Source organism: Telmatherina bonti (assembly GCF_933228915.1).
Source record: "Telmatherina bonti genome assembly, chromosome: 2".
NCBI lineage: Eukaryota > Metazoa > Chordata > Actinopteri > Atheriniformes > Telmatherinidae > Telmatherina > Telmatherina bonti.
The window spans coordinates 40,849,318-40,877,222 of record NC_136620.1 but is presented as its reverse complement, the minus strand read 5'-3'; the positions used below and the strand labels follow the sequence as shown (position 1 = coordinate 40,877,222).

The 27,905-nt window shown below is 47.6% G+C and overlaps 2 protein-coding genes across 2 annotated transcripts; both read left to right on the top strand.

Moving 5' to 3' along the window:
- Positions 1-305: 305 nt before the first annotated feature.
- On the top strand, positions 306-20,974 carry LOC306766458 (fibroblast growth factor 6-like). Its single transcript, XM_079254230.1, has 3 exons — positions 306-1,013; positions 1,535-1,638; positions 19,700-20,974. The coding sequence occupies exons 1-3, from the start codon at positions 668-670 to the stop codon at positions 19,874-19,876; spliced, it is 627 nt and encodes a 208-aa protein (XP_079110356.1). The 5' UTR covers positions 306-667; the 3' UTR covers positions 19,877-20,974.
- Positions 20,975-24,338: 3,364 nt separating this feature from the next.
- On the top strand, positions 24,339-27,265 carry LOC306769650 (uncharacterized protein; the record flags this gene model as incomplete). The annotated part of the gene is made up of 5 exons (XM_079258335.1): positions 24,339-24,362; positions 26,110-26,133; positions 26,253-26,484; positions 26,699-26,802; positions 26,873-27,265. 5 exons carry the CDS (start codon positions 24,339-24,341, stop codon positions 27,263-27,265), a joined length of 777 nt encoding a protein of 258 aa, XP_079114461.1.
- Between the last annotated feature and the right edge of the window lie 640 nt (positions 27,266-27,905).

Genomic DNA, 27,905 nt, shown 5'->3' with positions numbered 1-27,905 from the left:
GCGCGCGCCCCGCTGCTGCGCGGCTCTGACGTCAGTTCAGGCCAAACCAACACGTTTACTGGAAAAGTTGTTGAACCTCGAAGTGGGAGCACTGGAGCCCTGTCGCAGCTCTCCGGTGACAAGTGGGCCTGTTTTTACACCTTCCATCTAAATAAGGAAGCGGCTGACAGACATATGACCACCGACCCAATTTGGAAGCAGCCCGCGCGCCCCTCCGCGTGCCAGGCCGCGGAACGCCACCAATAGGCTTCGTCCCCCTCCAGCCCAGCAGCGCCAGCAGGCTGGACCCCCCAACCCCGCACTGGCTGGCTGTTTTTCCTGCGTGATGTCATAGGGATGCGGGGATCCGGCTCTCTGGACTCTGAGGCGTTTATGTGGAGCTGAGAGAGAGACTGTCAGAGGGAAGAGAGAGAGAGAGAGAGAGAGGGGGGCGCGGAGCTGCAAAACATGGTAATCACCAGCAGCAACATCACCAGCATCACCTGGAGCTCTGCCGCGCGCTCCCCCGTCTCCTGCTCTGCTCTGCAGCGGGGCTCGCGCTTCATGCCCACAGCCCGGACCTGCCCACCAGAAATAACCCTCAGCCAGCATGCCGGAGGCAGCAAAACAAGAGCAGCGATATTTTTAGCCTCATTAAGCTGGACCACGTGGCCTGAAGGTACCCCGGATGGCCGTTGCGCAGAGGCTCCTGGTCAGTATGTCCCGCGAGGCCGGCACGCCGCGCCGGACGCTGAGCGCGGCGCTCCTCCTGGGCTGCCTGCTGGGGGTCGTGGCAGCCCACCCCCCACCCAGCAGCAGGACCAACGCAACTTTGCTGGAGAAACGATGGGAGACCCTGTTCTCCCGCTCTGTACTGGGGATCTCTGGGGAGAAAGCGGAGCTGAACTGGGAGAGTGACTACCTGCTGGGCATCAAGAGGGTGCGGAGGCTCTACTGCAACGTGGGGATCGGGTTCCACCTGCAGGTCCCCCCCGACGGCAGGATAAACGGTGTACATAATGAGAACCAGTACAGTGAGTTATTCCTCCAGCCATGTAATGCAGCAGACATGAAGCAGGCAGTGAGCATGGATCTGCGCAGCTACCCGCACCCCCCCCCCCCCCCCCCCCCCCAATTCATCTACATCTGCATGACCATTTCTCATCTGACGCGCAAAGATGATTAAATTTCTTCCAGAAACAAATCTGTTAAAACAACAAGTCTCCATCAGCACCTCCCCCTCCCTTCCCCTCCTCCCCCAGCTCAGCCATGTCATGAATGCATGGACGCTTTTAGACAACTTATTTTTACGCCCCCGGGGGGGGGGGGTGTCCACAGACCCGTCGCCGTGCACGTCAATGCGATAAGTGCGATGGCTGCAGCGGCCAAACCGGTGCGCGTGCATGCAGATGTAGGCTGGGGAGAGATGCAGAACAAAGGCTCGGCATGCTGCGCAGCAACCTGCACGGTTCCACCCACAGACGCAGAGAACGCACTCCCCACGCCGCGTGTGCGTGTCCTTGCCACGCTGACTGTGTGTGTGTGTGTGTGTCAGGTCTGATAGAGATCTCCACGGTGGAAAGAGGAGTGGTGAGCCTGTTTGGGGTGAAGAGCGAGATGTTTGTGGCCATGAACAGCCGTGGGAGGTTATACGGAACGGTAGGTATGCCACGCAGTCACGTGACCTCATCATATTCAGACGGATTTTAGTTCGTTTGTCTTTTTTTGTGGGGGGGGGGGTTCTGTCACCATGAGAGCTTCAGACCATCAGTTGTGAGATCCATATATTTTAATTCCATCAGGAATTTGTGAAGCTCTATTTCCAGCAGGCATGTCGGCCTGTGGGGGAATAACGAGGTTAACAGATGCAGGCTTTAGACCCCCAGCTGTAATGAGGTCCTCTGTGAAGGTGGGAACCCTCCCCCCCCCCCCGACACCCCGAAACCTGTCAGCAGATCTGGAAATGGATTTAAGCAGCAGAATGCTGGGACGCCGCGCACACGGAGAGGAAAAGGGCCTCCGCTGCACCCACATCATCTTCCAAGTTCACCTGCATCCCTGCTGATGACGGACAGCTTGACGCGCTCTGCTTTCTGCTGAAAGCCTCAATCTGCTGTTTTCATCTGGAGCTGCACTGCAGCGGCATGGAGGCAGCGGTTCATGGAAGATGCAGGAGTAACGGCATGCAGTCACACCTGAGTGTCTAAAAGTGAACCTGCTGGAAGCCTCACAGCTGGGAAGATGGTTGTCCTGCATCTTCTCTGCTGGATCTCTGTCTAAAAGCAGCAGAAGGGAAAACTCATTGCTGATGTCTTTCCTCCTAGACGTTCAGTGGGCTCTTTTCCTCTCTGCAGCCGGTGCTGCTGCGTGTGACAGTCAGCTGACGGTTGCAGAAATGTGAATCCTAGATGCACCTGGTGGAGACATCCCCCCTACAGAAGCTGCCACAATGAAAGCTTCTCACACAGATTCCTCTTTTTGGTTGTCCTCTTATTAATATGTCTTGTAGTTTATTGTAGTCTGTTTAGCTCCAGTTAAACCTGGTGATTTAAACCTGAACATGATGATTTTAGGGTTTGTTCTTAAAACTGGAACAAAGTTGTGCCCTGAAACATGACTTGTTCCCTCTTCCACTTAAAACCACTCAGAGCATCGTTAGATAAACATGCAGAAACAAAAGGAAAAACTAATCTGTGGATCTTTAACACGGAGAAGAAAAATCTTTCTCCGAAAACTGCTTTGACGGCGAGTTTCGCTGCGTTAATTCAATTCAGTTCAACTTTATTTATATAGCGTCAAATCACGGCAATGCCATCTCAAGACGCTTTACAGACAGAGAGGAAAACATAATGAAGGCCAATTCATAACAGCCTATATAAGGAAACCAACAGACTGAGTTGGAGGTCCAACTCAATCTCCCATCCTGAGCAAGCACACAGCGACAGTGGGAAGGAAAAAACTCCCTTTTAACAGGAAGGAAACCTCCGGCGTTACAACAAGGCATCAGCTTGTTGTAGGTGACCATTATTTCCATTTATACCATAGTCCAGGATCATTCTAATGACGACTCGCTGCATAACCGTCAAATGTACGCACACGTAGTTCGGTGAGTTAAATCACTGCGTTATCACTCCGCTACGGGCGTCACCATAGCAGCGAGTAATGAACTGATTCAGATCAGGATTGGATGGATTTTGAGGTGAATTTCAATATTTTTGGCCGAAATAAAACATTTGATGAATGTGAAGTGGAGGAGTGGTGAGCGCCCCGCAGTCACCGTAGCAACGCCTTAACCAGCTGGTTCAGATTAGTTGTCTCTTACCAGGTGAATAAAAGTGCTGTAGCGTGACCACGGCATAAAAAGAACATGGAGACCAACATGAAACACTTCCTATATTTTAGCATATGTAGATAGAAATTGGTTATAAAATGTTTATTGTGTGGGACCATGGCGGTACAAGTGCATTTAACTCCGCTGCGCTTCATGGTGTTCTAGACTCCGCATCGTGTAATAAAACCATCTAATGTACAGCTCCTCGTTGTTTAATCTTTTATCAGCTTTAGATCACATTTTAAATGTCACAATCATGACTTTATACGTTAGAATAATAACTTGTCATCGTTACTTTATATCTCATCATTTGTAGTTATTTTTAATTCACTCGTAGCGTGACTGAGTGAAGGCAGCATTGCTAATCGGGAGTCCCTGGTGTTGCTGGAGGTGCTGGTGTGAAGTAGAGTTTTGCTGACACATGGCTGCTTGCTCGCCCTCTCTCCCCCTCTTGGTGTGACACATATTTGACAGTCAGAATGTGAGGCGCTTATCTGGTCCTGAGTGATGAAGCGGCAGCTTGTGAGCAGGCTGATGATCTGATAAGAGATTAAATTAGGACGCGTGGCCTCTCGTGCACTCTCTCCGGCGTTGTACCCGTAATGCACTGCCAGCTCTGCACAGCAGAACCACGTTGTTCTGAGACAGATGTTTAGAGAAAGACTTTATGGGAAAGCTGGAGTCTAGGTGTTTTCACAGTAAACCATTATGATACAACTAGTTTAAGAGCGGAGTTTGGACCGTCAGAGAAGGGGAGGGGGCATCACATACTGTAAGCTGGCGTCGTTGGACCAAGGACCAACCTCAGTCCATCCTGAATGAGCTCATACCTGCTGAAAGTGTTCTTGGAACCTGCTTGAGTCTGATTGCAGATACTGATCCATTTACTCCTCAACCTGTTTGGTTTTAAAAAGTTTGCTTTTGTTCTCAAGTTGTTGCCCCAAAAGTTTGCTGGGACAGTTGCTTCGTTTGGGGAAATGTGAACGCACCAAACTAATTCTGATTCGGACTACAAAACATTCTCTTCCTGCATGTGGCGTAGCGTTGCATTGTGGGTAAATCCATAGCGATGGCGTTAAGGGTCCTCTGCCTCGTCTGGTGTTCATACTGCGTCCATTGTTGCAGTGGATTTCTGCAGTATACTTGCATAAGACACAATAAAAACCCAAAACAGCCATAGTTTGGTCTCCATGTTTAACTGGCAGGTGGAGGAAACAAGAGTTTTCTTCTTCACGCCGGTCTGGTCCTCTCTTCTGCTAAATACTAGTGCAGCGCCACCTCTGGTGGGAATGGGGATATATTATTCTAATGGTTTGGCTGGTTTCACCAAAGTGCAGCGTGAACACGATCTCGGTCTGCATGGATACACCAGCTAACCAGCTAAAGCTTAGTCACGTTGTTAACCGGCTAAAAACCGTGGTAGTTCTACGTTCTTCTTACGTGAAGCGTTAGATCAGGTACCTGTCAATCAAAACGACATACCCCTAAATATGCCAATCTCGTTCCGCATGGATACACCCCCCTACAACTGAGCCGAGTCCCCAATCGGACAGAGTCTAGCATACTATCCAAATGTGAACGCACCTATCACCAGACTAAGCAGTTCGGATAATGAATGAATGAATGAAAATTAGGTATATCATGCCAGTATTGGTGAAATTTATGGAAAAATCCTCCATGTGAAGCTGTAACGATTGATGACGTAAGGAAAGAATGAAATGAACGGTCAATAATCTGTGTTCACCTTCCTACAAGCAACACCTACCACCTGGAGAAAGGTTCTGAGTTAAATGGCTTGTGACTGACTGTACAGTGCTGCCATCTCATGCACAAAAAATACAAATATTTACAATCCTATAATCCTTCAAACAACTTTATTTGCAGTTTAATTTGATGTTTTTGCAGCCTTTATGTGAAAATACTGTCTAAATGTTTTAGTTTCCCTGGTTTACACCTTTTCCAGCATCTGCTAAGCAGGTTCAGAGAACATGGCAACAGCCGCCATTGCTCTGTTAGCGTCTGATAAGCATGCTAGAGATGGGATTTGAGTTGAGTATATAGTTTTCAGCAGTGTCCTAAGGAACAAAGAATATTTCTGAAAATCTATAAGCATGTCCCTGAAAGAAGCATTTAACTGCAGAAACGTGTAACGTATCATGTTTTTATCTCATTGCTTCGCTGTGTGGCAGAAGCGTCTTGAAATTAGACCACATTACATATAATTTATTTTTAGAAAATATTAATGCTGCAGACTGAGCATTTTTCCCAGTTTACTCCCACACAGTCCTTCATGTCAGCCTCCCTGACGACCCTCATGCAACTACCAGCAAGCTGTGAACCCCCACCCGACCTGTAGAGGGGCGCTGCTTGGTTTTAGGCTCGAATTGGCTGCTTCTCACCTTGAATGATGGATTCTGGCTCCTTAGATGAACCTGAAGTTAAGATAATTCATACAGACGTAAGACCTTTTCACGCCGGGACTGATGCGAATTAACTGCACAAAATTGCAAACAGCTCAGAGGTGAACTATCGACGTTTCGGTTTGTGCAAACCCGGTGTGATGTGAATCGGTGAATATATGATCCAGTGGATCCCACACAGACAACAGCGTGCTGATTCTGCAAGAGAAAAGACCGAAAGATGCTTCAAGTTCATTCTGTTCTAGAAAGGAGAGGAGAACTTTGGGAGTTTCATTGTTTCTCCAAGATCTGAAGCTGGACTGCTTCAGGACCTTAGGTCTTAAGGACAGACTACAGGACAGATGTCAGGACAGATTTCAGGACAGACTTCAGGACGGACCTCAGGGCGTTCTTCAGGACGGACTTCAGGACAGACCTCAGGGCGGACCTCAGGACAGACTTCTTGGCGGACCTCACGGACAGACTTCTTGGCGGACCTCACGGACAGACTTCAGGACAGACTTCAGGACGGACCTCAGGATGGACTTCAGGACGGACCTCAGGACGGACTTCAGGACGGACCTCAGGACGGACCTCAGGACAGACTTCAGGACGGACTTCAGGCCGGACCTCAAGGACGGACTTCAGTACAGTTTGTGGGAAATTAGCTGCTTCCCTGACTATAACTATTCTGGATCATTGAGTGGAACCCGCAGCAGGTGATTGATCAGCATCATGCAGATGTCTTGGTCGAGGTCTTTATTTGAGGCACAGTTAACATCCACTGGCACAGCGGTCTGGTGACTCAGTGGTTTTGCACTAGACGCACTTCCACCAGATGATAGCTGCGGTGAAAAAGTAAAGCCTCGGAGAAACAGTGACACTCCAGAAAAAAGCACTTGTTACTGTGCAAAACGGTGCACTAATTAAGAGGCATAATGCAGGCATGTTCTGATTGGCTGGCTGGTGGGTGCAGCGCAAGAGGAGAGAGAGTGTTAGGCTGCCTTTGCAATCTGATCGCTAAAGGGCCTTTTCAACAGCCGCCCCCAGATTTCTACAGGAAATCTTAAACACAAAAAAGGCCCGTCTATTGCTCAAGATTCATCACAGGGGAGATCAGAGTCTGTGGTGTCTGGAAGATAGGTTTCCTGATATTTAGTCAGGAGCTGGAAGTTGGATAATTTGAGACACTGGGCGTGTGTAGGTGTGATCACCCACTTTCACAGCAGCTGATATCACCTTTCCATCAAGTCCAGTTGAGACGTTGGTGACTATTCCCACTGGCCAGTGGGAACGAAGGAACTGAGGGTCCATAATCATGACGTTCTTACCCACATGCAGATTCGGTGCTTCTGTATTCCATTTCTGTCAAGCCTGAAGGCCGGGAAGGTAGAACTTGATGAAGTGCCTCCAGAAGTGGTTAGCAAGAATCTGACAGTGACGCCAGCGCCTACTGCTCAGGATTTCAGATTCTGGATATACAACTTGTGGAAGGGAGGAATCTCGACGTCCGATTAATAAGCAGTTTGGCGTAACGGGATCAGGGTCAGCAAACGCTGCTGATGTGTAACCCAAGGGTTTGGAGTTCAGTACCCCTTAAACTTCAATGAGGAGGATCCTCAGAACCTCTTCTGTCATTGACTGTGTCCCAAGTGTAACCTGTTAGGCTTGCTTGATCGAGTGGATCTCTCGCTCCCAGCATCCTCCAAAATGAGGAGAATGTGGGGGACTGAATCTCCACTGGATCTGCTGAGGGGTAAGTGGTGCTTGGAGATCTGGTTGGAGGGCTGAGAAGGCTTCTTGAAGTTCTCGGTCACCTACCTTGAAGTTGGTCCCTTGATCTGAGAGAAGTTCGAATGGTTTTCCTCTCCTTGCTATGAACCGCTTTAAGGCCATCAAGAAGGCATCACTACTGTGGCTGGACAGAAGGTCAATATGCACTGCTCTTGTGGTCATGCATTTGAATAATATGCCCCAGCGTTTCTCACTACTCCTTCCAGTTTTGACCAGATAGGGAGCAAAACAGTCAACACCTGTGAACTCTGGTTTGTGGAGGCGTAGTCTTACTAGGGGTAAGTCAGCCAATTTGGGAACAGATGGTTTACCACGCCATTTCTGACATTCTGGGCAGTTGTGTTGGTGATGACGGATGACTTGCCTGCCACGTGGAATCCAATATTTACGCAAATCTCAGAGAAGACACCCTCAGGTCCGACTCGGATGAGCTCATTATTTCCATTAAATTCTGGAGCAAGAGTAAGAAAGCGACTGCTGTTAGGCACTGACTTTCCTACTTTAGGCCGGGCATAATCAGTAGGGAAGCAGTCCTGCTGCACCCGGCGCAGGAGTATAGTATGGGCCTTACCATAATCCCCTGCTGTCAGTTTGTCGTTGGCCGCCCCGTTTAAGGACTGAGCAGTGACGGTAAGAAGGTCACTGAAGGTAGTGAACTGGTTGGCATCAGGCATGAGTGGTGTTGATGATGCAGCAGTGAGGACAGAACATTGGCTTTTTCATTTCTTCACCTTTAAATGACAGTGCTTGAAATGGAGGGGTTTTGGCCACTGGGTTTGGCTTGCTGTTAAGAATGTTGGTCTGCACTTCCAGCGGCTGTCAGTAGTTAAAGCAGAGAGTAGCTTCCCACGAGTGATGTCATCCGCGGGATTAGCAGCAGATTCCACATAACACCAGGTATCCCCAGCAGTGAGATCCTGGATTTCTGCCACTCTGGTTCCCACAAACACTTTAAAGCGGCATGATTCTGACTTCTGCCAGGTAAGTACAGTGGTGGAGTCGGTCCATAATGTGACATGCTGAATGGGAAGAGTTAACTCAGTTTTGAGCAGTTTGGCAACCTGAGCACCTGTTAAAGCGGCACAAAGCTCTAGTCGTGGTATAGACTGCTGCTTCTTAGGGGCCATGCAGTGAGGGAAGCTACTTCAATTTTACCAGTGGGATTTTCTGTTCGGAGGTAGGCCACCGAACCGTAAGCTTTCTCAGAAGCGTCACAAAACACATGTATGTCACGTTGGCTTGCAGGTGTATCCAGTGCAGGGCTGGTGTAATATCTGGGCATGATTATATCATTCAGATGGGGCAGCTCATCTTCCCACCCATTCCATGCTTGAAGTAGGGGTTCTGGAAGTGCTGGATTATCCCAATCTTGTTTCTTTTCCAATAGGTGTTGGATGATAAGTTTTGCTCTTGTGGTGTAAGGTACCAGAAACCCAAGGGGGTCATACTGGCTAGCTAACACCTTGTAAATAGACCGCGTTGTAGGTTTCTCTGTCTTTGTGGCTCGGGACTTGTATGACAGCGTGTCAGCTTGGCACTGCCATTGAGAACCCAAAACTGATTCTTCTTGGTCTGACTGACCTTGTGAAATCCACTTTTTGGCACTATCTGACCTTGCCTCTGCAGGAATGTGACAAATGGTGTCAGGGTGATTACTTGCCCATTGCCGCAACTCAAACCCACCTTGGGAAAGGAGAACCTGGAGCTGGTCAACTAGGGATCTAGCCTCAGCTTCAGACACGACACTCTGCAGACAGTTGTTGCATAGAAGTACTTCAGCACTGAGTCCCTGACCGAATCTCCAGGTTGGGTGTGGTCCTGAATGTGTTTTTGAAGTGCAAAAACGGCACAGCAGGGACTGCTAGTAGTACCAAATCGGAGCACTCTCCATTTATAGACTGCTGGTGGCTGTTCACGCTTTAGATCTCTCCAGAGGAATCGAAGAAGAGGTTGGTCCCTGGTAGTAGCCTCAATTGGTGAACATTCCTCGGACATCACTGCTCACCACCACTGTGTGTTCTCTAAAGCTTAAGAGATCAGAAAGCAAGGAGGGTCCCAGAGTTGGTCCTGGCAGCAGCAGCTTATTTAGGCTGATGCCCTGGAATTGGAAGGAGCAGTTAAAGACTACACAGTGCTCCCCATTATGTTCCACAATGTGATGGGGAATGTACCAGCTGGTTGGTGTGACATCTGCACCTGGCTCCAGTCTGACAACAAATCCAGCTTGCTCCAACCTCTGGAACTCTGCAGTGTAGATTTCGCCTAGCTGTGGTGCTTTAGAAAGTCTCTTTACATGGAGCAGTGGGGTTGCATAACAATGGATTCCACTGATCTCTATCCGTTGGGTTTTTTTCTCTCAGGCATTTGATGGCTTCCTGATCTTGCAGTGAGCGCATTCTGGACTTCTAATCCAAGGAATAATGTCCATTTGCCATAACCTTTCTACATGCTGGTAAAGGTCAGCTGGTGGGGCCTCATATGATGATGTTTATCCACGAGGGACTGTTTAAGACCCAGGGTTGGACCCTGAAGTGTACCCTGAACTCCGACTTATTAGCGATCTTATCTGACTTGGTTCAATTCAATTTCAATTCAACTTTATTCATATAGCGTCAAATCATGGCAATGCCATCTCAAGACACTTTACAGACAGAGGGGAAAACATAATGAAGGCCAATTCATAACAGCCTATATAAGGAAACCAACAGATTGAGTTGAGTCCAACTCAATCTCCCATCCTGAGCAAGCACACTGGCAACAGTGGGAAGGAAAAAACTCCCTTTTAACAGGAAGGAAACCTCCGGCAGAACCCGGCTCAGGACAGGCAGCCATCTGCCTCTGCTGTGTGGGGGGAAGAGGACAGAAAGACAACAGACAACAGGAACTGCTACTCCCGGCCAGGGAGACCTGCTGAGACAGGAGACATACATGTTAATGATGCAACACTGTTATTGGGGGGGGGGGGGGGGGGGGGGGGGGGGATAAAAGAGAGAGATAAAGAGAAAGAAGCTCAGTGTATCAGGAAATGTCCCTCAGCAGTCTAAACCTATAGCAGCATAACTAAGGGATGCTAACCATCCCTAGCTATAGGACTTATCAAAAAGATAAGTCTTCAGCCTAGTCTTAAAGGTGGGGAGGGTGTCTGCTTCCCTAACACTAACTGGGAGCTTATTCCATAAGAGAGGGGCCTGATAACCAAAGGCTCTGCCTCCTGCTCGGCTCTTTGAGACTCTAGGAACCACAAGTAAGCCTGCAGTCTGCGAACGAAGTACTCTGCTTGGTATATAAGGAACTATGAGGTCTTTGATATATAGTGGTGCCTGGTTGTGGAGGGCTTTATATGTAAGGAGAAGGATTTTAAATTCTATTCTAGATTCAACAGGCAGCCAGTGAAGAGAGGCTAAAACTGGAGAAATATGATCTCTCCTGCTGGTTCTGGTCAGGACGCTGGCTGCAGAATTCTGGATCAGCTGAAGGCTTTTCAGGGCATATTTAGGACAGCCCAGTAATAGAGAGTTACAGTTTTTCTGCATCACTCTGAGACAGAATGTCCCTAATTTTGGCTATATTACGTAAATGAAAGAAGGCTGTTTTAGTAACCTGCTTAATATGTGGGCCAAAGGACAGGTCAGGGTCAAATATTACTCCAAGGTTTCTCATTGTAGCACTGGAAGCTAAAGTAATGCCATCCAGGTTCATTACAAAACCGGAAAATTTAGCTCTGAGTTTTTCAGATCCAACGAGAATTACTTCAGTCTTATCTGAGTTTAAGAGGAGAAAATTTCTAGACATCCAAGTCTTTATGTCTATGAGACAATTTTGAAGCCTATCGGGCTGATTTGTTTCATCTGGTTTAAAGGATAAGGATATCTGAGTATCATCTGCATAACAATGAAAGTTTATTCCATGTTGTCTAATAATTTTGCCTAAAGGGAGCATATATAGCGTGAAGAGTATTGGTCCAAGTACAGAACCTTGAGGAACTCCATGACTTACTGTAGTTTGGGAGGAGGACTTGTCATTTACATGAACGAACTGAAGTCTATCAGATAAATATGATTTAAACCAGCTTAACGCTGTACCTGTAATTCCAATCACCTGTTCTAGTCTTTGTAACAGAATGTTATGATCGACTGTATCAAATGCAGCACTAAGATCAAACAAGATAAGTACGGACACAAGTCCTTTGTCTGAGGCCATAAGAAGGTCATTAGTAACTTTCACCAATGCTGTCTCAGTGCTATGATGAGCTCTAAATCCTGACTGAAACTCTTCAAATAAATTATTTCATAAACGGGAGGTTAGATATAGGTCTATAATTTGCTATCACCTCTGGATCCAGAGATTGCTTTTTAAGTAAAGGCTTGATTACAGCAGTTTTAAATGATTGTGGTACATATCCTGTCACTAAAGACATATTGATAAGACTTAGTAGTGATGTATTAATTAAAGGGAAAATGTCCTTAAAGAGGCTCGTTGGGAGAGGGTCTAAGATACAGGTGGATGGTTTAGATGAAGCTATTATTTTAGTTAATTCAGAGGGTTGGACAGGACAGAAACTATTTAGACACAAGTCAGATCCTGGTTCTAAGGATGCTTCGGAGACCACAACAGGCTCAACATTATAGGTAGAAGGAAGAATATTGTGAATTTGATCTCTAATAGTGTCAATTTTATTCCTGAAAAAATACATGAAATCATCACAGCTAAGGAGCAACATTATCCAAGGTTGTACGCATTGAAGCTGTTATAGTATCAGCATGTTGATCAATCTGAGCAGGAGTAAGGCTTAAAGGGGGACTCTCAGTCATGCTAACACATGGTAGAGGGGAAAAAAAATTGTAATATTGTCTGATAAACATCTGCTATAGTAGAATTTATTTTTGGTCAGTGAGTAATCAAATAAAGTGAATTCAAAGGTTAATAAGAAATGATCGGACAAGACAGGGTTTTGAGCAAATACTTTGAGCTTATCAGTCTCAATACCAGATGTTAGAACAAGATCAAGAGTATGACCATGCGAGTGAGGTGCACCATTAACATTTTGTGAAAACCCAATTGAGTTTAGAATAGAGCTAAAGGAAATGTTTAAACTATCATTTTCATCGTCAACATGAATATTAAAATCACCTAGTACAATGACCTTATCAGTAGTCAGCACTAACTCAGACAAGAGATCAGAGAATTGGGTCAGAAACTCGGAGTAAGGTCCAGGTGGGCGATACACTAATGCTAAAAGGAGCGGTTTCTCTGAATTCCATTTTGGATGAGATAAATTTAATGTCAGGAATTCAAAGGATTTATAGTTCGTTTTGAGCTTAGGATTAATTAATAATTCTGACTGAAAAATAGCTGCAACACCTCCTCCTCTGCCTGTAGTTCTAGGAATGTGAAAGTTTAAATAGTTAGCTGGCGTAGCTTCATTAATACTAACATAATCCTCTTGCTGTAACCAGGTTTCCGTTCAGACAGAATAAATCAATGTGGTGATCACCTATCAAGTCATTGACTAATAAAGACTTTTTTGGGAGGGAACTGATATTCAGTAGGCCACACTTTATGGTCTTATTTTCAGATTTGATTAGATCCATTGTTTTTATTTTTATGAGGTTTTCCCGATTAACCCATCCATCCATCCATCCATCTTCTGCCGCTTATCCGGGGTCGGGTCGCAGGGGCAGCAGCCTAAGCAGGGAAGCCCAGACTTCCCTCTCCCCAGCCACATTTGCCAACTCTGCGGGGGGGATCCCGAGGCGTTCCCAGGCCAGCCGAGAGATGTAATCCCTCCAGCGTGTCCTGGGTCTTCCCCGGGGTCTCCTCCCAGAGGGACGTGCCTGGAACACCTCACCAGGGAGGCGTCCAGGAGGCATCCTGACCAGATGCCCGAGCCACCTCAACTGGTTCCTCTCTACTCTGAGCCCCTCCCGGATGACCGAGCTCCTCACCCTATCTCTAAGGGAGAGCCTGGCCACCCTGCGGAGGAAACTCATTTCAGCCGCCTGTATACGAGATCTCGTTCTTTCGGTCACGACCCACAGCTCATGACCATAGGTGAGGGTAGGAACGTAGATCGACTGGTAAATCGAGAGCTTCACCTTCTGGCTCAGCTCCTTCTTCACCACGACAGACCGGCGCAGAGTCCGCATTACTGCAGACGCCGTACCGATCCGTCTGTCGATCTCGCGCTCCATCCTTCCCTCACTCGTGAACAAGACCCCGAGATATTTAAACTCCTCCACTTGAGGCAGGACCTGACCCCCGACCCGGAGAGGGCAATCCACCCTATTCCGGCTGAGGACCATGGTCTCAGATTTTGAGGTGCTGATTCTCATCCCAGCCGCTTCACACTCGGCCGCGAATCGGTCAAGCGAGAGCTGGAGATCACGACCAGATGAAGCCAACAGGACCACGTCATCCGCAAAAAGCAGGGACCCAATCCTGAGGCCACCAAGTCGGATCCCCTCAACACCTCGGCTGCGCCTAGAAATTCTGTCCATATAAGTTATGAACAGAATCGGTGATAAAGGGCAGCCTTGGCGGAGTCCAACCCTCACCGGAAACGGATCCGACTTACTACCGGCAATGCGGACCAAGCTCTGACACCTGTCGTACAGGGACCGGACAGCTCGTACAAGGGGGTCCGGTACCCCATACTACCGGCTCTGCTCCCTCATGGGAAGACGTGTTGGTAGGATTGAGGAGGTCTTTGAAGTATTCCCTCCACCGACCCACAACGTCCCGAGTTGAGGTCAGCAGCTCCCCACCTCCACTGTACACAGTATTGATGGAGCACTGCTTCCCCCTCCTGAGCCGCCGGATGGTGGACCAGAATCTCCTCGAAGCCGTCCGGAAGTCTTTCTCCATGGCCTCGCCGAACTCCTCCCATGCCTGAATTTTTGCCTCGGCAACAGCCGAAGCCGCATGCCGCTTAGCCCGCCGGTACCCATCAGCTGCCTCCAGAGTCCCACAGGCCAAGAAGGCCCGATAGGACTCCTTCTTCAGCTTGACGGCATCCCTCACTGCTGGTGTCCACCAACGAGTCCTGGGATTACCGCCACGACAGGCACCAACGACCTTACAGCCACAGCTCCGGCCGGCCGCCTCAGCAATAGAGGCACGGAACACAGCCCATTCGGACTCAATGTCCCCCGCCTCACTCGGGACATGTTCGAAGCTCTGCTGAAGGTGGGAGTTGAAGCTCGCTCTGACAGGGGACTCAGCCAGACGTTCCCAGCAGACCCTCACAACATGTTTGGGCCTGCCAGCTCTGACCGGCTTCCTCCCCCACCATCTGAGCCAACTCACCACCAGGTGGTGATCAGTTGACAGCTCCGCCCCCCTCTTCACCCGAGTGTCCAAGGCATGTGGCCGCAGGTCCGACGATACGACTACAAAGTCGATCATTGACCTGCGGCCCAGGGAATCCTGATGCCAGGTGTACATATGGACACTCTTATGCTGGAACATGGTGTTCGTTATAGACAATCCATGACGAGCACAGAAGTCCAATAACAAAACACCATTTGGGTTCAGAGGGGGGGGGGGGGACCATGCCTCCCAATCACTCCCCTCCAGGTCTCACTGTCATTGCCCACGTGAGCATTGAAGTCCCCCAGCAGAACAATGGAGTCCCCAGAAGGAGCACCCTCCAGCACTCCCTCCAAGGACTCCAGAAAGGGTGGGTACTCTGAACTGCTGTTCGGTGCATAAGCACAGACAACAGTCAGGACCCGTCCCCCCACCCGGAGGCGGAGGGAAACTACCCTTTCATCCACCGGGGTAAACCCCAACGTGCAGGCACCAAGCTGGGGGCTGATGAGAATGCCCACACCTGCTCGGCGCCTCTCACCATGAGCAACTCCAGAGTGGAAGAAGGTCCAGCCCCTCTCGAGGGTACTGGTTCCAGAGCCCAAGCCATGCGTTGAGGTGAGTCCAACTACATCTAGTTGGAACCGCTCAACCTCGCGCACAAGCTCAGGCTCCTTACCCACCAGAGAGGTGACGTTCCACGTCCCTAGAGCCAGCTTCTGCAGCCGGGGATCGGACCGCCAGGGTCCCCGCCCCTTGCTGCTGCCCAGCTCACATTGCACCCGACCCCTACGGCTCCTCCCGCAGATGGTGAGCCCACGGGAGGTTGGGTCCATGTAACCCTTTCGGGCTGAGCCCTCCCCTAGACACCTGTTTGCCATGGGTGACCCTACCAGGGGCATAAAGCCCCCGACAACATAGCTGCTAGGATCTTCGGGACGCACAAACCCCTCTACCACGATAAGGTGACGGCTCAGGGAGCGATTAACCCCAGAAGTGTTTTTGTGTTGTTTAATTCTTACTGCTGGGAAGTTGTATAAGGTCGGAATGGGGTTTTGGGTGGGCGGCGGCAGGTGGGAAGCTGCAGAAAAGTGTGTAGGACTACAATTCTGCCTCCTGGTCCTAACCCTGAGTTGTCAATCTAGCTGACTAATAAAAGAGTCCATATTGCTAGATAAGAGAGCGGCTCCATCCAACGTGGGATGGATGCCATCTCTCCTAATAAGACCAGGCTTTCCCCAAAAAGCGCTCCAATTATCTATAAAACCCACGTTGTTATCGGGACACCACCTAGACAACCAGCGGTTGAAGGATGACATGCGGCTAAACATGTCATCGCTGATTAAATTTGGCAAGGGACCAGAGAAAACTACGGAGTCCGACATGCTCTTGGCAAAGTTACACACCGAAGCAACATTCATTTTAGTGACCTCCGATTGGCGTAACCGGGTGTCGTTACCGCCGACGTGAATTACAACCTTACGGTATTTACGTTTAGCCTTAGCCAGCAGTTTCAAATACGATTCGACGTCGCCCGCTCTGGCCCCAGGAATGCATTTGACTATGGTCCCCGGTGTCTCTAGAGCCACGTTTCTGACTATGGAACTACCTATAATCAGGGTTTCTGCCTCAGCGGGTGTGTCGCCGAGCGGGGAAAATCTGTTCAAAACGTGAACAGGTCGGTGGTGGCCAGTGGGTTTTGGTTTGGGGCTACGCTTCCGCCTGACCGTCGTCCAGCCCGCCTCGGCTCCCAGCTGCGCGGGAACTGCTGAGGGACCGCTAGGTGGGCTAGCTGCCCTGGCTGGTAGCTCCGCACTGGCTAATGGGGGCTTGCTGACTCACTGCTTCCCTAACTGAGTGCGGAGCTGGGCTTCTAACTCACAGAGCCTCGCCTCCAAAGCTGCCAAGCTGCTACACTTAATACACCTACCGTTATCACTAAAGGAGGCGGAGGAGTAGCTAAACATCAGACACACCGAGCAAGAAAAGGCAGGGGACCGGGGTGTGGGAAGAGAGCTAGCAGCCATGCTAAAACCGAGTGCTTGAGCTGTTTAAGTCAGTAAACAGAAAGCCAAAGATCCCAAAAATAAATGCAATATATAGAACAGTGGTTTGGGAAGATATTGTGCGCTAAAATGAGTGGTTGGTTAACAATAGATAGAAGTTAGAAAGAAGTTAAAGGAGCCAACGGCTCGTAGCAATCCGCAGTGATGCTAGGGAAACAGGAAATGACACAATACGTTACCGCAACGTCAGCGCGTCTCCTGGTTGAGGGCTTATCACTGATTTCATGCAGAGCAAGGAGATGTCGGTTATTACAAGTCTTGCAACACATTTTCAGCTTGCATTCAACTGCTCTGTGATGTCTACCACAACGCCAACATTGGTTGTTCTCCTGAATCCAGGCATGTTTCTCTGTGGCACCGAGGAGCTTGAAGTTAGCACAGTTGTTCAGAGAATGTTTGTTATTGTCACAAAATGGACAGAATTTCTTTGAATTTTGAGCCACTGCCGGAGCACGGAGTGGTTCTCCTGCCAGTTTGGTATCTGCATCAACCAACAGAAATGATGCCTTTGCAGATGGTTTGTTCAGCCTCTGCATGTCCTTGCTCTTTGGAGGATTAGCCTCTGGGTCCCCTTCAGTACAACAGCATACTCTAGTCAGTCAGTCAGCTAGATCCAGGAGAGTTGGGACAGGTATCCGTAGAAGATGGATGAAACGCTGAAAACCGGATCTAAGATCATGGGGTAGTTTGCCCAGTAAACAGGAAACATGTGAACCACAGTCCAGTTCTACTTATCCATTTCGACCTAGCTGTTCCAACATGCCTACCAAGGATCTGACACACAGAGCAAAGATTCTGAGCGATCTGATGTTGGGACCATCCATGAGCTCAGCGATTCGCTGTAAAGCAAGCTGGTGTGGTTGCCCATATTACTGGTTTAGAGCTGCCATAGTGTCCGTGTAGGGATAATGGGAATTGCTATAAGAATCAGCAACGAGCAGGGTCTCTTCCAGCTTCAGGTGATTGACGAGTATCTGGAACTTGAAACGTTCTGTGGCATCTCTTGGTAGTTTGTTATCCAGAGCAATATGTAGCCTAGCAAACTCTCTTAGGTTAGAATGGACAAAGTCTGGGATAGTTGGTGTTGGTCCCCGATACGTCTGCTCTTGTCCACTCCAAGTTTTGGTATGTAGGCCCTGTATTATATCGATGTTGCTCAGGGTAATAACGGTTTTCACCATAGCTGGCAGGCCCTTGTGGGGTGTATTGGTGCCCTGCTCGGAAGATAGCTGCACCTGGGCTGATGGCTGGATCAGCTCTCCACCCTGGGATATAGTACTGCTTATTCTTCGCATCGTAGTCAGGATGCCTAATTAATGGCACAGGTTGACATATCCTACTCTAAAGTGGTGGAGCCTTTCTTTGATGGAGAGTTGAAGAGTGGATTATCTGCTCAACACCAGCAGAATACTGGACCTCTCTACTAGGTGGGTCCACTGCATAAGAATGTAGTGAGTCACTATGTGCTCGTGTGCAGCCATTGTATGCCCTGAGCTCATTATTCTGGAGTCTGAGTTGCTGTATAGAGGCTAGAAGGCCTTTTCTTTCCTGCTTAAGGTGCTGAAGTTCACTTCTTAAATCCTCACTTGTTACCCCCTTATCAGTTACTGTCGACAGTGGGGAGTTTAAGTCCTCATGGCTCACTGGAGATGCTGAGCGTAACTCATCTATGCACCCTTTATCTTCTTCTGGCTGTTCCTGAGGGAATGATGGAAAAGTAGTGGTCTGGGGTGGTGCATGTCTTCCTAACTTTTCAGGAAGGATATAATCCTTTAGATATACAGGGAGTGAAGTCTTCCTCCTGACAGCTACGTCAGGCTCCTGATCTGTTGGTTCAGACATCTTCTACTACTGTAGGCTCCTTATCCGGCTCGAAGGACCACTTTGTGGGAAATTAGCTGCTTCCCTGACTATAACTATTCTGGATCATTGAGTGGAACCCGCAGCAGGTGATTGATCAGAATCGCGCAGATGTCTTGGTCAATGTCTTCATTTGAGGCACAGTTAACATCCACTGACACAGCTGTCAGCAACCGCTGACCTATCAGTCCACACGACTTCCCCAATTGGTCAATTACATGTCTGTCGGAGATGAATATTTAAATAAATCTACCTCAGTTTGAAAAAACAAAACTCACAAGTCGCTGGACGGAATTTCGTTACGGATGTGAACGTTCTGGTTGAGCCTGATCAGATGAAAACACTCCCATGTGAATGACTCAGATGAAATATTGGGACCAGGTGTGTGAAGGGCTTCATTTTGTTTTTTAAAGTAAGGACGAATCTTTTGGCATTTCTCAGCTGTGTGTCAGTAAGGAAATGATGCGAAGCGTTTTCAGGCTTCAGATAAAAAACTGCCCACATCTGCTCCACACGTTCACATCGGTTGGAACGTTTCATATGATCCACAAGCAGAGAACATGTGAATCATCTGATGTGTCAACCACATGATTCACGTGTTCCTCACATGTAAACCACACTGAATGCACATGTAAACCACATGGGCGTCACATGTGGTTCACATGAAATCCTTCTAAAACCAGATGTTTAAATATGTGTATACATGTGAACCACGTGTTTCTGTGCAAACTGGTCTCTGTATGGACATGACCTTCATTTAAATCCTGTTGGCTCTGAACAGTCAGAGCACCTGGGACCCCCTGTGCTCCTAGAGGGAGCCCTTGCGGGTTCAGGGACCCCAAGTTGGGAACCACTACTTTACCTGAAAGTCACAGCCCATCAGATCCTTTGTTAAGAGGACTTTACCGTTTCTCGAGCCGTTGACTGAAACCCTGCTCTGTGTCTTTGTCCCCTCCCCCCAGAAAGTCTTCCATGACGAGTGCAAGTTCAAGGAGAGCTTGCTCCCGAACAACTACAACGCCTACGAGTCCCTGGTTTACAGAGGATCTTACATAGCACTGAGCAAGCATGGTCGCGTGAAGAGGGGCAACAAGGCCACGACCGCTATGACTGTCACGCACTTCCTTCCCCGAATATGATGCGAACAAAACTGGCAATAAGAACCTGATTTGCACATGTGGAATATTTCCCAGGTAACACAAGTACCACATACGTACGTACAGAAGAAACAGAACTGCAAAAGAAAGAACCACACTTATATCTGACAGTATTTATTCAAACTTTATATGTATATTTGGTAGCTGACTTTGTATTAGGACTGATAGAAATGCCATTCTGTGCTGCTTTTATGAGTTTCATGGTTTTGTGGGGATGGAGAGGCATCGTTGGGCCCTCCAGTGGAATGGCTGCTTGCTGGAACTTTGCCCTGCCAGCGGACGAATGCTCGTATTTTTGCAAATGAAATGAAGACGTTTTTACCTCAAAGATGTGTATCCCGAGGAGAAGCTGGAGAGACGTGTGTGTGCGTTAAACTGTCATACAAACAGAAAGTTTCTGTTGAAAGTTATCTGAACGTTTCACTGTCAGGGCAACCAGAGCACGCCGGAATCAGTCGGTGGCGTCGTCAGGAGGCGGCTGTGCCTTGAATTCCTCCTTACGGCCCCCGTTCCCCTGCATGCGTGAAATGTGGTGCTCCAGTCAGAAATAGGAAGGATTACGCAAGTCGTCCCTCAGATAGCATGGAGGACTTCAGTCCCTGCAGGTCCGACGTTTCTCCACCTTATTCTCCTTCCATAATCAGAAGAATAAGCCACCAGGCTGGAGGCTGCACAGGACCCAGTGGAGCCTGGGTAAAACTAGATTCATCGCTTCAAAGGGAGCTTTGACAATCCTGCTTTGATTTTCACGTCATGAAGCCAGCCTGAGTGTGTGACGGGTGTGTGTGTTTATAGCTGTGCATGTCGGATGGCTTTGCTTAGATCTGCTGTTTGTTTGAGCCTGTGTAGCATAATATCAGACCTGCCTTACGTCGGGGTCGGGCGTGGAAGCTTCCGTGAGGCGATGGCAGCCGGTCGTGGGTCTGACGACGCCTGGCACTGAGAGCAGCGTGCATACAGAGCCCTGATTGGTCAATCCTCTGTAAATATGACGGTGTTCTGCATGTCCCAGTTCAAGTTTGGCTGAGGGAGAACTGGTACTGGTGATGTTTTAAGGCATTTCTGCATCATTCAGACCGGTTGCTGGGGACGGGGGGGCGGCAGAGGGCGACGGGGGGGGGGGCGGAACAACAGGAACCAAACGGTTCTGTTCTGCTATGACCATCCAGGCGTTCTGTATGCAGCATATCATACTTGAATTCATATAAAGGCTCCCTCTCCTCTGATTCTGTAACTTTCCACTGTGGAAACAGGGACAGAAGGATGCAGAGACAGAAAGGATGGACAGAGGACAGAAATGGCGGTCTGTATGCGGCGCCGCCTGCTCGTTTACCTCGGTAAGGATGCGTATGATGTCGGGACCCGCAGGCTCCTCGGTGGTTCAGGTCAGACTGGATGGTCGGTGCATCTGAGCCATTGTTTGTACCACGGTGAGAGTCGGCGGCAGCGTCCTCCATGTCTTTCATACTCATTGCAACGTTTAGATTTTCTCTAAAAGTTCTGCGCCTGCTCCACCTTTACTCTCCGACTGTAGCAGAAAACAAACAACCTGTAAATCAGGTGCATTTCAGTGTCATTTATTTATTCTGAACATGACCTGCAGCGACCTGCGAGGTGAAATCAGCAAAGCTCCTCCTGCAGGTACCTGAACGCACCTTCTCTCACGCCAAACTGATGGTTTACACGCGCTTTAAGCTTCAGCGTCTGTAGCAGCAGGAAGAAACGTCCATCTGTCCACTGCAGCGTTCTGTTCTGCAGACGATCTGATCAGTTTACCTCCAGTCAGGAATAACGGGACATCGTCTGTACAAGCCACAGGTGAAAGTGTTGAATCAAAGCCGACTGGTTCAGCTGCTGGATCCTGTAGCCAAACGCAGCATGAAATGAATCGAATGCTTCCAGTAAAGAGACACGAGAGCGAACCATGTGATGGACTGAAAACTGTGAGATTCACACCACTGACTGAATAATCTGGGGGGCAGATTGATGAGATCTGAGCATCTTCTTTAGACTGATCAGCCGGCGCGGCGTCACTCAGATCAAATTTTTTCTGGTTTATTTAAAAGGTGCACATTTTAAGTTTCAGGTAGAACGCGCCGTTTGTTCTCGGTTCTTCTAAACTACATGACATGCGTGTTGACGTGTTACTGTGTGTTATTTAATGGTGGCGAGCTTCAGAGGACACCGTCAGCACAGCAGCGATCCGAGCAGAGCGGGGAACCGTCTGAGGAGCTGCTGTGTTGTGGAGTGAAGCCGACAGCAGGGTCACATGATGATGTTACTGTTGACATTACTTTAGCATGATGCTGTTTGAGGCAGAAAGGTTGTAAAACCCAGCAGTAGGAGTTACTGGTGACTTCCTGACGTCCTCAGCATGCATGTGGGTGGACTTGGTAGGTCTTACAGTGTCTGGATTCTGCCATGTGCTGGTTTTAAAACGTGTTGGTTCACAGGGAACTGGAAGTCTGTGGGCTGATCTGGGATCAGATGTGTGTGTGTGTGAGTGTGTGTCCCTGTGTGCTGGCAGCCTCTGTGTTTCCCTCAGTTTTCTATTCCTGCACTGAGGGGAGAGTGCTTCCTCTGAGTCCCCCTCCTCTTTTTTAACATATACCTCACCTTCTGCCTTAGTTCCGATTATTGAAATGATTGTAAATTAGTTTGAAACGACAGACTTCTCCAATCATTTGTTTCTGAAAAAATATGATGACGAGTAAAATACTATATTGCAAATGGTTTTCCTTTTATTTTTGTACGTATGTGCTGTGCACAGCAGTCAACTGTATTCCTGAGATGACAATAAAAGATGTTTTGTAAAATATTTGGTGCCTCCAGTCTCTCCATGCTGTCTGACCCTGCATGATGAAATTAATATTTATTCCAGGCGGATCCATGGTAGAGAGCGTCCTCTGCTGGTGAAGAGGCAGAACGGCGGCATTCTGACCTGGAAAACGACCAAAACTAATCTTTATTCCCTTCTTTTTATTTACAAAGTTCTAATTTCTGAGTCACTTTTCCTTCTTTTCTATTGTTGGAGTGGACAAGAAGCACTTAATGTAAAAATGGGAACGTTCATACACATTTAGCCTACTCTTATCTGGCAGCACTTATATTCCTGCAACGGTTCCACAGTTGTGTTTGATAAAAAATAAAGAACCAACAAATGCTTTTAAATAAAGATCCAACTAGAAAGGCAGTGGCAGAACACAGATGTCTGCTAGCAGCTCATTTCCATGAAAATGCTGAAAATTCCTGCAGAAAATGCTTGTGGATGAAATATCATGGATCCAAGTTAGACAGAGAACCTTTCTCAGAGAAATAAAAAAAATCACAAATCGCTCGTTAATAAGCGGGTGCAGCTACAGTAATCTTTCTGAGGCAGAAAAATGCAGCTGATTCACCAGCAGGACTGAAGGACTGTTTTATTAAAAGAAAGCGAATGACTGTTCCTGTTTTTGGGTTATTTTTCCTCTTTGTCATTTCTGTGTGCGTTCATAAAACGAGTATTTAAGTTTGTCAGCTGACCTGTTTCAATGTTGTAATTATCAGGCCTGATATTGCTGTTGATGCAGCATGCAAAGCATGTCCCCGGTCCAGGACGTAGTTATTTATTTATCTTTATTGTATTTCTCATGTCTTTGCTACTGTATGATGTAGAAGTATTTACCTGGATGTGTTTATTTCTGTTCTTAGAGTGGTTGTGAAGTGCTCTAACAGCTAAATATGTAGAGATACCATTTTATTGTGTATTATATGTCCTGTTGCAGAAACCACACACCTACAAGTCAACCCAAACAGTTATTTCCATGTTTAGAGTAGGAAACAACCTAGAAGACCAAGAAGGAACTTGTCATGCTTGTGCATTCTGCCAGATGCCTCCTGGTGGGTAAATTAGTAAAGCCAACATCCCAACCAGCCAACAAAACATCCACGGAGCGACAAACAAACTCAGGTTTTTTTGCAGTTTTTGTTTTGTTGTCATGCAATAAAAGCTTTTCATTTCCACACAGATACACTAAGATCTATTTTCCTGTCATCTGGGCCTTTAAAAAAAAACAACAACTATTTTCCAACAATATAAATGTCTCAGAAATAAACAGGTCGCATCCTAAATGTTTGTTCTTTCTTACTTTTATACCTAAAATAGAAATAAAATCTCGGTTGTTTAAATAAGCAAACTTCTGATAGCTGATACTGATTTAAAAAGTAAAAGTTGTCTTTTTTCAAAAGGTTGTTTGTGAGTTTTATTCAGCGGATCAGTAGCAGACAGTCCAAGCTGCTCTTTCTAACTTCTGTTCATTCCTGAGAGGTTCAACCAGAGCAACATGTTTACAGTTAAACTGCTGAAATCCACCGAGATGCTGCCGAGCCACAACACTGACCAGCATTATCAACAACTGGACATCCAGCTGGGAGCAAGGAAGCGGTCATGTGACCAGATACAAGGATGATCGCTGAGGATGATGCAGCTGTAGGAGATGAAGAGCAACCTGCAGAGTTTTAACTGGAAAACATTCCCAGTTTAACTCCTCCAGACACGGACCTGGAAGGTCAGAAAAATGTGTCATGCTCTGCATCTGTTGCAGGAAGGATGGACGTGACAGGAGGAGCCAGTTTCATGCAGAAGACATGAAAAATGTCATCATGGAGGAAATGTGGAACATGAGAACCAGAAATCAGCAGCAGGGAGGACGTGATGCTGTTCCACTCTCCAGTTTGGTGCAGTTTGCTGTGAAAAGCACAGCGAGCTTCATGCTGCTGACTGGTTTTCTTTATGCTCATTAATAACTCATTAATAAATAAGAAAATAAATGAAAAGTATGCTAATCTGAATCTTGTAGTTTTAAAAACCAGTAAAAGTGTGAATTTAGTGGTGATGCAGTAACTTCTGCAGGTGCTTGTCATCACCGAAGCAGTCGCACCCTGAGTCAGATCTCTGATGCTGAACCAGTCAAACCAATTTGTGTCGAACATGTCAGAAAAACAAGGAGCAGAAGAAGAAAGCAGGTGGACACGTCCAGCCATGCACCACCAGCTTGGAAAAGCAATGAGAACTTTATTCCAGTCACCATCAGAGTAAATATAACAACACATATAAATATACCACTACTATAAGTAGTATACGTGTACAAACGTACCCCACCAGTAAAAAGCTGGATCATCTGACCCGACCGGTCGTCCACACACCCATAAATACTCACATATATACCTATATGACAACATGAAACCACAGCTGGTGGTAAAACACAATTCTGTACCTTCATACTGAAACATTTATATTTTACTTTAGAATTTACCTCCACATTTCAGCTTTTCCACAGTTTAATTCCAGAGACAGAAAACATCTTGCTTTGAGGTTTTTACCAGTAAGACGACGTGATTGTTTCTGAACCTTCCTGATAGAAAACGTCTGCAGATTTATCGCTGATCTCTGCATCCCGCCCGACGCCTTCCTCTCCTTTCCTCCTGCAGTCGGCTCATCATGAATATAACATTATAACAGAATTATTATCCCAAACATTTGTACAACAGCGGAGATGTGGAGGAAGAAGGCAGAACATGGAGAACTCTGCAGCCTTTCCCAGCTTTAGGTAAACGTGCAACACGGAGCGCCATCTGCTTTCTGTCCTGAATATTTAAACTTTTTATCTTATTTATGCTTCTTATGCAGATTATAAACTCATTAATCACCAGCTGCCTGGACCACTTCCACCAAACAACATGTCCTTGTTTATTTGTAACTACCATGTGTAAACATGAAGCAGCTGAAATCTGGAGGCAAACACTAATAAATGAGACGTTTCTGGGAGTTGATGGAACAAGTTAAAGTTTGGGAGAAAGTGGGAAAACAAGGCAGATTCTGAATGAGGTCACGCCGCCTGACAGCAGAACACACACGCTGTGCAGTCGTGTGAAAAGCAGCGGAAGTGTGTACAGTTAATTAATAAGCAACGTAGAAATCATTCTCCCTGGGTGTGACTCAGCACACAGTCACATTAAACCTTCATTAAACAGCATTAAGTGTCATTTAGAATATTTTCTCTCAGTTTCTCGTCCTGCAGGGAGGAACGTCTGCAGTAAAGGTGAATCCTCTTCATCACCTGCTCCACGACGCCGCGCTCATCCTGCTTCATCTTTACACTGATTGGCTTCTTTTTGCTGGAACGATATCGTCCATAATCTGTCTTTCTGTGTAAAAACATCCATTTCTCTGTCAGGTGATCCTCCTGCAAGGTGAATCTGTGAGGTTGGGCAACGCAGGCGGAGGAAGCAGGTAGGCGCCGAGTCGTTTTGGTAAATGAGTTAGCCGGTTTATTGACCCTGTGTTTATATAGCCCTGTTGGACTTTCTCCTGCGCTAGTCGCTGCCCCGCACCATCCTGACAGTTCCAGCTTTTTGGAGACGCTTCATCCTGCTGATCATGCGCCCGGCTTTCTTCTGGCTCATCGTGGTCGCTGCACACGTTTGTGTGGTGGTGGATTGCAGACCGCAGCGGCAGCATCAACACCAGGCAGGTCTGTCTGCCGCTTCGGGACGTTTCCACGCAGAGTTCAACAGATGGGTGAGGAAAGGCGTGCTCAGAGGCCTGCAGGGTGAGTCTGCTGGGATTCACAGCTTTTCTTTTACAAACTGGATTCAACAGAAAATGTTTGTTCTGTAAACGATGGGAAGCAGCAACACGTAAACATCCTGGTGTCCCACACGAGATTTATTTCTATTCTACCAGCCTGACTTCCACATTCATCCAGATTTACTACACTAGAACCATCCTCACATGTTTAATAACATGCTTCCTGTCCTGACCAGTTATCGTACCAGTAAGAACAGCCAACGGCGGCTTTGTACTGGTGTTTGACTGGAGAAGGAAGCGTTTCCTCTGCATGGACTTTAAGGGAAAACTCTACAAGTCGGTGAGTTTCTTACATTGTAACCATCACAGGATGGCTGCAGACACATTGCTAAATATTCTGTCTTTTTCAGAAGCAAAAGGACAGACCGGACGGTCTCTCCCGCTCAGATGAAGCGGACCACCATGACACCAGCTGGCTGCTGCGACTGGAAGGAAGGGATCTGCTGGTGGTTCACCAGGAGCCTCCGGAGGTCTCCGCGGCCCTGCTGGAGAGCTTCCTGGAGCCTTTGGTAAAGAGACGGAGAAGAAGCCAGGAAGTAAACCCCTCCGATCCTCTGAGATCAGAACCAAACCCCCCTCCTTCTGTAAAGGATGCAGGACGCGGTCCATCTGAACAAGAGCAAACGGGCTCCGTGTCCAAAGAAACCATCACGTCGGTTGATGACCCGCTGTGGGTCCTACGGCCCAACGGCCACGGCAGTCCTGTCAAGACGAACATTGCGGAGCGGGCAGAACACAAGTAAGACTCTGGACTGGGAAGCTTGGTGTTTGCTAACTGTGGCTGCAGCGTAGGAGCAGACAGCTGGTCGTCTCCCATGTGTCCAAATAAAACAAGCAGCTGGCTTATTTGTCTCTCTGATGACATGACTTCTTGGAAAACAGATAAAACCTTTACAACGTAGTCCAGCTGCCCCGGGTTAAAGCTAGAACAGGGAATGAAAACCCAGTTACATCACAGTGACCTGTACTGGTTGTGTTTGCACAGCAGACCATCCAGTTTGGCAGCATTTCACACAAGTTTGCTCCTTTCACCTCTTTTTCCTGTTAAATTTTAATCCTGACAGCAGACGAGGCAATGTCTGTCTTGCATATGTGAAATGTGTTCATGTAATTCTGAATATTCACACAGAAATGTGATGAAATCTGTCCAAGCTGAGCTCTGCAGGGGGGCCAGGATCCGGTGCTGGACACCAGAAGTCACAGCAAGGAAAACTATTTATTTATTGAAATGTGTTTAGTGACTTTCTTTCTAGTCTGATGCTTATTATTTATATTTCATGTCATGCTCTTATTTCTGATAATAAAACAAATAAATGGGATGTATTGTGTGGAGCATCTTTTTAGAATGGATTGTGCAGGAAAAAGGGAAAAATGTTCATGTTC

What these genes read in the sequence shown, in the direction of transcription:
- LOC306766458 (XM_079254230.1), top strand. Translation starts at nt 668, where the DNA reads ATGGCCGTTGCGCAGAGGCTCCTGGTCAGTATGTCCCGCGAGGCCGGC. An exon ending in ACATAATGAGAACCAGTACA is followed by an intron (nt 1,014 to 1,534) that starts GTGAGTTATTCC and finishes TGTGTGTGTCAG; the next exon opens with GTCTGATAGAGATCTCCACG. An exon ending in GTGGGAGGTTATACGGAACG is followed by an intron (nt 1,639 to 19,699) that starts GTAGGTATGCCA and finishes CCCTCCCCCCAG; the next exon opens with AAAGTCTTCCATGACGAGTG.